General features: G+C 48.0%; 2 protein-coding genes and 1 long non-coding RNA gene across 3 annotated transcripts in view; 1 reads left to right on the top strand and 2 right to left on the bottom strand.

Moving 5' to 3' along the window:
• The window catches only part of LOC109531805 (uncharacterized), a 2,716-nt gene extending 839 nt beyond the window's left edge, over nucleotides 1-1,877 (top strand). Inside the window, exons 2-3 of the long non-coding RNA XR_002171249.1 lie at nucleotides 524-1,348; nucleotides 1,553-1,877. This is a non-coding gene — a long non-coding RNA (uncharacterized LOC109531805). The remainder of the gene's footprint in view (nucleotides 1-523; nucleotides 1,349-1,552) is intronic.
• A 2,230-nt stretch (nucleotides 1,878-4,107) lies between these two features.
• Nucleotides 4,108-8,525, bottom strand: LOC109531804 (potassium voltage-gated channel subfamily V member 2). Its single transcript, XM_019896297.1, has 4 exons — nucleotides 7,982-8,525; nucleotides 6,600-7,233; nucleotides 5,418-5,543; nucleotides 4,108-4,662 (listed from the first exon to the last, which is right to left on the bottom strand). The coding sequence occupies exons 1-4, from the start codon at nucleotides 8,506-8,508 to the stop codon at nucleotides 4,345-4,347; spliced, it is 1,605 nt and encodes a 534-aa protein (XP_019751856.1). The 5' UTR covers nucleotides 8,509-8,525; the 3' UTR covers nucleotides 4,108-4,344.
• Nucleotides 8,526-9,627: 1,102 nt separating this feature from the next.
• On the bottom strand, nucleotides 9,628-11,323 carry rps28 (ribosomal protein S28). Its single transcript, XM_019896330.1, has 4 exons — nucleotides 11,217-11,323; nucleotides 10,841-10,888; nucleotides 9,917-10,039; nucleotides 9,628-9,754 (listed from the first exon to the last, which is right to left on the bottom strand). The coding sequence occupies exons 1-3, from the start codon at nucleotides 11,253-11,255 to the stop codon at nucleotides 9,917-9,919; spliced, it is 210 nt and encodes a 69-aa protein (XP_019751889.1). The 5' UTR covers nucleotides 11,256-11,323; the 3' UTR covers nucleotides 9,628-9,754.
• Nucleotides 11,324-11,825: the final 502 nt, after the last annotated feature.

The following is an 11,825-nucleotide window of genomic DNA, read 5'->3' as shown; positions in this document are numbered from 1 at the left end:
TGTCAGAGATTTTCTCGGACAAAGTTAAAGAAATGACTCGGCACACAGGAAAATTGTCTTCAATATCGGCGGGAGCGGATCTCTGAGAGCGAACGACGGTAGTTGCTCCGATGATCACACACTCGGCTCCCTCTCCGCCAGTTCGAACTTTTTGTGCAAAATACAAGAAAGACACTGCCCCCGAGATTTGCATACCGCGCCCCCCGGTCCGGCCCCTCGGTAGTGATCTGATCTACCCGAATACACAAGTCACAGACTTTGCTGATGACAAATGTCCACCTAGGCGCGACGATTGTTCCCAAACTGGTATTCAACAACTCTTTGTTCCCAATTTGTTTATTCCCACTCTGTGATTGATTCTAGCCTTCTTCCATCTGTTCGCCCCCCTTGCTTTGACGTGATTACTCAAGAAAAGGCCCTCCGCCCAAACGGCCGACACCTCTGCGCTGAGTATGTCCAGACATGCCCAAATTAACCGAAACTTTAAACATGATACAATTTTGTTCATAGATTTCTCTATCAGGTGTCCTTTGCTCGTGAGTGAGCGGATGTTCAGCAGACCAAAGTTGACGGCGGAGGTGTCGTGTTTGACGGCGGCAGTGCTGTTAGCCGACCTAGCCAGGCGGGCTAATGCATGATGGTTGATGTTGGGCCGGAGTTTCTGGGAGGGCGTCGAGAAGTGGACCGGGTCGAGTTGATTGAGCCGGGATTTTTGTACTCGACATGTCTGCGCGACCCGCGGTGAATGTAGCGACATCGAGGCAGCCGAGCGGTGTCCGGATGATGGTGCGGCTCCGGTGGCGGAGGCCCCGGTGCAATCCACCGGATCCGGAGAAGATCCGCGACAGAATAGTGGAGCAGTGCTGCCACTGGATGATGGCGGAACGTCAGGAGTATCCAAAGTAAACCAAAGGCGGCAAGGAGGTTTTCGCGCCCCATGTCGAGGGAGGAAAGCCGGTGTGGTGACAGCTGGTTAGCATAAGCTGCTTACGATGGGGTTTGATTGATCGGATGAAGTGATGATTCAAATTGCATCAATCACAGTACCCACAGTCCAAAACAGAAGGGCAAAAGAAAAATCAGAGGGAAGATCAGAGTTTTAGTAGAGCTCGGAGTGAGAAGCGGCGACATACACGCCCGCGTCCTCTCAACCCGGAATGGTGTAAATAGCAGTGTGCGAGCATGTATGCGTGTGTGAGAGATGGGGAAATGTAAGTGTATGGCAACAATAAAAAAAAAAAAAAAAAAGAAAGAAAAGTGTGGTAATTGTACGTACTTTTATAAATTACAGCTTGTCCAACCAGAAGCCAAAAGACGACGACTCCTTGCTTTGGTGGTGGAAAGAAAGGTAAATAAAAGTATTGCACCTCACTCTGCAGCAATATATATTTGCAACGTTTTGTTTTTGTAATTTACAGGTCATGGACCTAGCAGCCTAACAGCCCCCGCTCATGTTGTCGGTGCAAAGAAGTCAATAAAAATTCAACTTCACTTGACATTGCGACAATAAATATCTAACGTTTGCAACTGTTAATATTTCTATAATTTATAGGTCGTGCATCTGGACGTGGTGGGGATGAATCGATGTGGCGACAAACTGGACGGAAGCCAAAAACCATCCCCTTCACAGCGACCCCTGGGCCTTTGGATGCTGCTGCACAACTGGAGTCCGGGGAGCCAGCTGACTTCCTCCAGCTGTTCATAACAGACGAGCTCCTCCAGTTCATAGTTCAATAGTTTTGTTATGTGCAAATAAATTATTTTGCTATAAAAACGTGTTTTGTAATGTTGTTTTTTTTTGTAGGAGGAACACATTATTGAGGTATTTGAGCTGTCAGAAAAGCAAAAAGTAGTGTCAAACTTGAAACGCATGCTTTTACAAAAAGCTCATTTTCTCTGGATTTCTGGAGAAAATCGGCCTTCTCCATAATACAGCACTTTTCTAATGCTGATTGCCAACGAACGGAGAAAGATAGAAACAAACTTTTTTTTTCTGCCGAAAGAAGAGAGTCTGGCCTTTCTTCTGATAGGTGGCATGTTTATATAGCCGTAGAACAGAAAATTCTGTGGGCCTTGCAAAGCAGTCAAAATGTATGTGAGGGATTGAGGGGGTTGCTCCAGGGGTGGGATTCAATGAGTTAAACAACCAGGGCAAACACTAATTACACTCGGCCTTACGTTTGATGAGGTCACCCCAGAACAGAGTCCGCATAGCACAGAAATCCAGATTGAACCAGCGAAAACGCATTTAAAAAGTCAAGAGATACAAAAACAAGCGGATGAGAGATGCTTACGTTTGACGTCCCCTGAAAACCCGGAGAAGGCGCCAATGACAAGCCAGTAACCGTTCTGCGCTCTCCATCACGTGCTCAACCTTCCGCGTTAGCCGTTAGCTCAATGGCTAAATGCAACCAGGGCGCGCCCGAATTCGACTCGGCCTCACGTTTGACGAGCGCACCTCATCGCGGCCCAGAAATCCAGACTGAACCAGTCAAAACGCATTTCAAAAGGAAAAATAAAGAAAACACGCAGATGAAATAAGAGATGCTTACGTTTTAAGTCCCCTGAAAACGGCACAGAACGTGCCGAGAAGCCAAGTGCTCATCCATCCATGTTAGCCGTTAGCCCAATTGGCTAAACGCAACCAGGGCGCGGCCGAATTCCACTCTGGCTTGCGTTTAAACACCGCACCGCATCGCATCACAGCCCAGAACGGAAGAGCCCGTGTGGCACAGAAATCCAGACCGAAACCATAAAAACGCATTTAAATAGTAGAAGAGACAAAAACAAAACTTACTTTTGACTTCACCTGAAACCTGCGGAGAACGCGCAGAAAGATGAGTTGAACTTGACAGCTCCGACCGGAAGAAGCTAAAAGGGGGGGCCCGGCAACAACAGCCGACCCAGGCAGTTCCGGGTGCTTTGATGAACTCTTTCATCCAGTACAAAGTTCATGTCGAAGTACGCCAACTTTGTGACATTTTCTTCACATTTAAACACATCAAAGCAACACCATTAATGACGTGACATAGCCATTCATTAGCCACGTAGCACAAAGCGAATCCTCGATCCAAATGGATTGGAGCGTTGCAATGGCGCGGCGTGCCCACCGGAGGGAGCCGCATCCCTGCCTTTGGAGATTGGTAAGCTTGTGTGTGTGTGTGTGACAGCTGACAGAACAGAATTCTTTCCCACGCCATCATTGTTTTGACATCTGCTCAGACTCCCAAATGTGGGCCTCTGATTTTTTTATTGAGATAATTGACGAAACGAGTTGATAGATGGAAGAATGAAGAAATAAACACCTAAATCATCCAACAGTTAGTGGTATGACGCCACAGATTTTTTTTCTCCCACGCCATCATTGTTTTTGTTGCTGCAAAAAGGCGGGGATTGAAACAACAAAAACACAGATCATGACACTTTTAGTACTCCTATTTGTGAGCTGTCCTTAAATGGGAAACTGTCTTGCCGTTGTCCTCGTGAGCAGCCAATATGATACTCAATGACACTGTGTTCTTTGGCTTAAATGGCTTTATGAATTTATGGGAGGAGGTTACACAGCACTACGCAGGTGTTGGCCCAACTCACTTTTGGGCCTCTACAGCGGCAGTCGCAACAACAACAACAACAACAACAAATACCTCTACAAAACAGCATGGTGGACATTTGATCGAACACTGTACGTGCGCTAGCAGGATAGCGCAGGTCATGATTATGCTTTATCCTTGTCTGGCCAGGAAGGAGGCACAAGTGCAAATCCCAGTAATCCTTGACAAGAAAAATGACACTGTTAGACTTGACTTGCTGACACACAGACACCCCGGCTGCTCTTCCACTCCCACTTTTGGAAAGTAGAATGTCAATGACACAAATGTGACGCAGTGTCATTGTCACACATATTCATCTCAACGCACAATATTAAACTATGAGAAAGAATCTTCTGACCGTCAAGTCAAAAGTGGGGTAGAGTAACGGAGTTCTGGACGATTTTTCGGGTCTCCCTACTTTTCTTGAATATCCGTTTTTTCCAATGACTTTACTAACCCCAACCCAAAAAAACCAAACTTTATGCTTTGTGTATTTTGGCCGAAGAAAGTCAGCAAGTTAAGTTAACCTTCCCTCTTTATATCACCATTATTATTTACAACAATACACATTTGAACATCTTTGTCATTTTGTAAGCCATCATCGCACCAGTATTGTCTGGTCATTGTCGTCACTGCCTTTGTATTGTTCACAATGCATCCTTCTACTTGAGTGGCAAGCATTTAAGGCCATTTCAGGTTAGCGAGGTTGCACTCTGGCTGTTTTGTGATTATTCTTCTTATTTTTTTTTTTTTTTTACTCTTCCCCCTCAAAAGTAGTCTGCCTTCCACTGGGCCTATAGTGGAGCTCATCGTCGGAGTCCTCAGCCTGGGGTTGCAAGCAGCTGTTACACTTGTTCTGCAGACGTCTCCTCAGCTGGAACGTGCGCTCGGTGTTTGAAAACGTGTATTCTTGCTCCTTCAGTTTGGCGTAGTAGTCGGAAAATTTGTTGAAAAGAATGGAGATGGGCATGCCGTTGAGGATGATGCCAAAGGAAATGCAGCCGAAGGCCACGCAGCGCCCCAGATAGGAGATGGGGACCACGTCTCCGTAGCCTACGGTGGAGATGCTCACCTAGACAGGGAGGACAAAACTTACAATTCTACAAAATGGAAAAAAATTCAAATATACATATATATAAAATTTTTCTGAATATTTATTAAAGGTTAGGTTCGATAAGGAGTGGATTTTTTTTTTTTTACCTGAAAGCCTTTTTGATTAAAATTTGCTGTTGACCGCAGTTATCTTAATCATTGATTGATCGGTCACTTATGTCGAATAATCAGATGTTTTTCAAAAACAAGTTTAAATTTCCATCCCGTTATTCAAAAATATGACATAATTTAAAATTGATAGTGCATAGAATTCACAAACAGAAATTAATGATAATTCACTTCCTATTTTGGTTTGCGACATGTCCGAAAATAGGCAAACAATGTTCATTGATAATTGCCCACAGTAAAAACAATTGTTTTATTTTGATTCGTTGCCAAGATAATCAGTCCTCTTTCGTGGAGGACGACAGAAATCGGATAATATTGATTGATAAATTCCCAACGTTTTGAAAATTGTAAATCAAAAAGGATATTATACGACTCATCAATTATCGAATATGATGGATTAGTTGATCATCGACAAGCTGTCGATGAATCGTTGCACCTCTAGTCGATTGTGCTATTTATAATAATAATAAACAACAATGATAATCACGATAATTTTGTCATAAGGATTTATTATTCTTATTATTATTATTATCATCAAAGGTTGATGATCTATTTAGGAATGAGTCGTAAATCCCTTCAAACATCAGGTCAGCGAGCGCTCCTCACCGCCGCCCACCACCAGGCGTCCGGGATGCTGCTGAACGGCGTTCCGGGCTGGTCCACCTCCACCGAATGCATCAGAGCTGAGAAGGTGAAGATGCCCATGGCGATGAAGAGAAACAGACAACACACCTGAAAGATCACAACACAATGGTCACGGTCACCCTTGTGTTGTTGGGGTTTGTTTTTGTTTTTCTCCAAAGAAATCATTGTTGATTTGACAGTTTTACATACATTGATTTTATCCTCCGCCTTTACAGCAGCTCCTAGACATTTTGTTCTTCGACTTTCTTCCTTTCATAACTTTGCTGCTGCAAAGTGGGAATTTCTCCGAATTCGAATAAAGGCTTTCTTATTCTATTATTCTTAAAACGTTTCATTGGTTCAATCTTAACATGTTCCACAAACAATAATAGAGTTGGACACTGTAAAATGCATGGCAAGAATGTTTTTAATTTGGCATTGATTTTGTTTTGGAAATGAAGGAGCTCTTCATATTTTCAGGTGGCTTTTAAGGCTCCGATCTGACTTTTGTTCTGGTGAAAGCATAAAAATAGCCCTGCACATTTTCGAGCGTCCTTTTGATGACGTGCCGCCTAAGCTGCTGTCGAAATATTCGGCGTCTCGATAAGCCACGACTGAGAGGAGGACGGATTATCTCGGCATGGGAGAGGTGCTCGCCAACCCAGATTTAGAGAGAAAGCTATAGAGAAAAATGTCTGCACGCATGTCAAAAAAAAAAAAAAAAGTTCCGCTGATGAAAAATGACCATTTTCTATGTTCGCCTTCATACCTTTCGATCGATAACAACGTCTCCAGGACCACATCTACGTCCCCTCTCCAAAGCGATGTTTTCCAACTTTTACAATATCACGCAGCACGCCACCTAAAAGGCCCCAAAAAGTCTCGAAAGCGAAACGACGACGACGTCAACTTCATTTCCACACAACCGGACTGGAAATCCGGGCCCGTTGAGTTCAACGCAAAGCTGCCGTTCCGCTGTCCGAACGGCGCTCAGATGAATTCTACCCTCCGTCACGCGCCATCCCGAGACGTTTCATCGTTCGGCCCGTCGCGATACGTCCGGTCTCGGCGGCGAGTAGCTACCGCCGAACGAAACGAGATCGTTTCCCGCGGCGGCGATTGATGGCGAATCCCAGCCGGGGCGCGTTTGTCGGACGTTCCCACCTGCTCGGAACACTGACGGATGGTGAAGCCAAAGGCCCTCATGCCAGTGGAGTGACGCGCCAACTTGAGGATCCGGAAGATGCGCATCAGCTTAATAACTTTGAGCACCTTGCTGACTTTGCTGACCCTCGCCATGGCCTTCAAATCTTCCTGCGCGCTCACGTCCTCCGAATCGATCACAAAGGTCTCAAACATGATCTGGACGAAGTAGGGCATGACGGCCACGATGTCGACAAAGTTGAGCGCGCTCTTGACAAAGTGCTTGACGTCGGATGTGGTGAGCAAGCGCAGGAAGTACTCCAAGGTGAAGAAGAGAATGGAGGCGATCTCCACCCACTCCATGTAGGTTTTGCCGGCCACTTTGTATCGGCGGAGTTCTTCCACCGTGTTCATCGTCATGGAAACGATGGAGATGAGCACAAAGAGACTGGAAAAGACAGCGAAGGCTTTGGCCGACATGGACGAGTACGGGTTCTCCATCAGGTCCCAGAGGATCTTCCGAAGGTTGCCCAGGAACATGGTCTTGTAGCCCTCGTCGTCCTGGTGAGGCTTGATCTCGTCGATCAGCTCCCGGTTGACCTTCAGCTGGTCTCTTATGTCGTCCACCTTCTCCTCAAACAGAATACGGCAGCACCTGAGGAGAGGGAGAAGATGTGAGCGAGATGCCTCCCCTTCCAGACGTGACCTGGCCTCTTTTACTGTTTCAAGATTGCCCCCCCTTCGAAGACCTCCTAAGGGAACCCGGACATACGTGGTGGAGACACAGACTGTTTCGAGCTCTCCCATTTGAACGCTGTCCTCACAGTCCTTGAGGAACACTCACAGACATGACGTGCACTCTTACCGCCCCCCCCACGACGGGTCAAAGACCAGGAGCTGCGCCAGATGCGCTGAGAACACGTGCGCTTCTCTGGACGCTTTTAATGGGAACAATGAACAAGAGGGCCGCCAGGCACGTTGTTACCCTTGCCGCAATTGGAGACGCAAAATCAGACCCAAAATGGGGTGCGCTCCTGGAGAACCCCGATTCAGCCCGTCCTGCACGTCTCCCTCCTCCAACGCGCTCGATTCAAAGGATCGGCACTGAATTTGAATCGGGTTTGTCAGAAAAGAGAGAAACGTCTGAAACAGGCCGGACGGGGGCTCTCGAGGGCCACAATGGGGCACCCCTGACGTCAACGATCCTTTCGGTCGAACGTGAGCGCCAGTGAGTGTTCGTCCGCCTCGCGGTTGGTTGGCGACCAGTCCGAGGGGGGTCTGGCACGCGGCGATCCCAGCGAGGATAGAGCCGTACGGGAAAGGCGCGGACGGCTGTCGTCGTTGCCGTCGCAAATCTGACCCGGAGGGGTTCGCGCTCAGCGGGAAGGTAACGAAGGCCGCACCTCGGGGTGTCCTTGAGTTTCATCCCCCAAAAGGCCATCTCTTCCTCAAAGTTGACGGGGCACAGGCTGTCCATCACCCACAAGACGTTGCTGCAGTAGTAGTGGAAGATGTAGTGGAAGAACGTGGGGTCCCTGTCGAAGAAGAACTCGTTGTTCAGAACGTTGTAGTCGTCGCAGAGCGCCAGACGCTTGGCCGGATCCTCGCACAGGGCCAGGATCCCGATCCTGGTTTTGGGATGTCGCAGGACCAGATGTTTGGGGATGTGGAACACCTTGCCGCCCACGTTCAGGTTGACGATGTTTGCCTTCCTCAGTGGCGAGGGGTCTTTGCTGCGCGCTTCCTGACCGTCCGCGGCGTCCAGGTTGTCCATGGACGTCCAGAGCTTGACCGAACTGTCCTGAGAAAAAGGGAATTCGCTCTCTTGCTCCTCGATGCTTTGCGAGAAGCTCTTTTCCCGTTTGACGGTGGCAAAAAGGCTGGAGCGCCGCTTCTTCAGCACTTTCAGCTTGGGCTTTAGAGCCTCCATGGCGGCGGCCGCTCACGGCGCCCGACGAACCCGAAGTCTAGCGACGGAGTCGGCGGGCGACCGCGACGACGACGTTGCGGAGAATGGCCATTTGAAGCCGAGGTCGTCCTCCGCGGCGGGAGCTGCTTACAGGTGGAAAAAGCTCCGGCGTGCAAGAAGATGGGCCGCACCAAGTCGGGACATCAGAGTCGCTTGGCTGATTGGCTAATCCGATTGCTGCTCTTTCTGTCCAAACGCCAAGTTAAAAATACTCTTGGCCCCCGGGGATTAGCGTTGCGATTTAAGGCTTGGAGACAACCAAGCTGTGAACCCACCAAGTCTGGACTCGTGGTCAAGGCAAACCATCGGGCTCAATAACTAGTTTCTCAAAGACCAGCGTTAATATGACCTTGTCCCGTTTATTTCTAAAAGAAAGAAAAATGATCCTCTCCTTTAAAGTCCATTAGAATGCACTCCCGATGCCCATCGCAACGTGAATAAGACTGAGCGAAGAGAAGAGCGACTTACGTAGGACGGGTGTCAGAAGACGCCGGCCGCCATTTCAAGCGCCTCGGACGAAGCCCGCTTCTCGGGGGCTTTTCCACACCTTATCGCGCAAGTTACGCACCACAGAGCGCTTGAGGTTTCTCAAGGTTCAAAAGCAAATGGCTTTCGTGTATCGATGGTTAAGTTCTACGCACCCCCCAAACAAGTTGCAAGTATACAATTGAAATGAGCGTCTAAATACGATTATTCATGGAGTGAGGAAAATGATGAAGCGGCGTCTGCGTGTTCTGCGCAGCTTGCTCAAAGCAAGCATGGCGGCAAGCCATCCGTTTATACTTGCGCCGAAAAGGGTTGATCAGTGGCAGCGCCGAGTTGCGTTTCGCGCTGGCCCAGGTTTGACCGCACTCGCCAAATTGCTCACCGTCGCCACAGATTTCTTTTGATAATTTCGGCCACGCATTTTGAGGATTCCAAAAGCTCACATATTTACAACTAAGTAAGGACATTCTCTTTGGAACTTTGAATAGGCTGCCGTGTCTAACTGTATAAGGCTCAACTTCTCGAGTGAGCAGAGCCAAGCAGTGAAAAAGCACAAAGTGCCCCCCCCCCGACCCAAAAAAGTGTGCAAATGTATTCTTTCAGTGAGCATATTTATTTGAAAAAGCCTTTCACGAGCCAGACGTCATCCATGGCGTGCGAAATCAGACAGAAGAGCCGTCTGCTCCGCAGCGTCCACTCGGCGCCGCGATTTGAGCGGGCTCTGCGGGGGGAGGATGAAAGAGAGCGGTCAGAACATCAGCTGCCATTTGCGACGCCCGCATTCGATATACCGCCGGCGCATCTGTGAGCGAGCCTGGAGAAACAGCAGCGGCCGCGCTTAACGCTCCGAGGCTTTTGCCCGCATACGCTGCGGCGAGCTCACCTATCGCAGCCTCCTGGCTTCTCTTTCGGACTCCAGAAGCGTCAGCACGTCTCCTTCCCTGACCGGGCCCTTCACGTTCCTGATGATCGAACGGTTGCTGTCGTCCATGAACTCGACGCGGACCTACGAGGAAGACGCCGCACATTCATTCTTCAAGTTTTACTTTGGGAGGAGGAACTTCTTACCAGGGCTCGTCATCTATGCCCGAGGAAATGATACCATTTCTTTTAATTGGTCTCAAAGTAATTCCCGACAACGACAAATCTCCCCGTTCAATTATCTATGCTGCCGACATACAGCGACGGGCACGATTTGTGCCTCGGTTCAATGAAAGGGGGTAAACAAACCCTGAAAAAGAACCGTCCGCTCCGAACATGTCGTAGCAGTTCGATATATAAAAATGTTATCCGGTGTTGGAGGAACTTTTTGCTCAAAGGCCACATTTTTCTTAACGCATGAGAGTTTGTTTTGGAGATGAGCTTTATAAAGGACAAAAAAGGCTAAATGCAATGTGTAAAATGATTGCTAGTTGAAGACCGGGCTCCGCTATGACCAAACCCGCTACAATGTTGAGGCTCGATACATGAAACTAAGTCACGTAGTTAGCAAAAAAAAAAAAAAAAGAGCTATACAGTTCAGCAAAAATCCTTTCAAATTTCATTTCTTGGTAGAAGGCCTCCAATTTTCCATCCTGTGCTCGAAGGTCCATCTTTTCAAATCTTACCACCGTTTTGAAGCAAGGTGAGCTCGAGTGAGCAATTCAACTCGACAGCAAAAAAGGCGCGGCGATATTTGGTCCTCGTGTGAGGACGTCTCCTGACATTTGTGAATTCGACGCCAAACGAGGTTGGGAAAAAAAAACGTCGTCCGTCAAAGGGTTGAAGCGACACGCTCGCCTTTCCTGCTAACAGTTCGCAAGCCTACCTGTGTGCATTGTCCCTGGGAGCCGGTTCTTCCAAGCACCCTGGTCACCTGAAAGTTTCAAAACAAAGGCTTTATTCGCGGAGCGTACTTGCCAAACGGTGTCGAAAATGACAAAGCCGGAAATCGCGCGTCAACGACGACGTTTTAAAAGATTCGTACGCTGAGCTGAGCTTAGCTTAGCTTAGCTTTCCGCGTTAGCACTGGGAGCGGCGGGCCTTCGCAACGGAACGGCGGGTCGAGAGAAACCGTTGACTAATCCGCTCCAACTGCGTCGTTTAACGCCAACATTTTCCATTGGTTGTGTGAAATAAGGTCACAATTCGGAGCTACATAGACGCCAGATGGAAAAAGCGCGCCGAATTGCAGCTTTTCTTACTCTTGCGATCTTGATCGGCTGCACGCGGCTGGCGTCCATGTTGGTAGTTTCGACCGGAAAGGACGTCACCGAGAAAGCGGAAGTACTTGAACACGACGGCGATGACGCTCCCTCCAAAGTGGGACGTTTCTTTCTTGATGGGGCGCTTTTCCTCTTGGTGGGGGTTACGTCCCCGTCAAATAAAAACACAGGAGAAAGCTGTCAAAATGGGTCCCCAACATTATACGCTACTGGACTTTGGATCGGCCGAAGGAAGGCAGCTTCATCTCCAATTCAACTCAAATCAAATGGATTTCTCGAGCACTTTCAAACAGCCATCGCTGCGCACAAACAAAGACGGGAGAGAGCGCCAAACGGTACAACGAAGATCACAATTTGGGTCATGCAGAGTCAAAATGCCAAACAATACAACTGAACGTGTGTGTGTGTGTGTGTATTATATATATTTAATATATATATAGAGAGAGAGAGGGAGAGAGAGAACACATGTATATTTTATTGACATAAGAGTAAGGCTTACTTGAATAAATTTGCAAACGTAATTTTCATTTGTTGCCGAGTAGTTCTTGTACTTGTGGTTATTTGCGCTTCATATTTCAGGTCATTGTT

The sequence above is a fragment of the Hippocampus comes genome, unplaced genomic scaffold (assembly GCF_001891065.2).
Source record: "Hippocampus comes isolate QL1 unplaced genomic scaffold, H_comes_QL1_v1.1 scaffold97, whole genome shotgun sequence".
NCBI lineage: Eukaryota > Metazoa > Chordata > Actinopteri > Syngnathiformes > Syngnathidae > Hippocampus > Hippocampus comes.
This window is presented reverse-complemented; position numbering and strand designations above follow the sequence as displayed.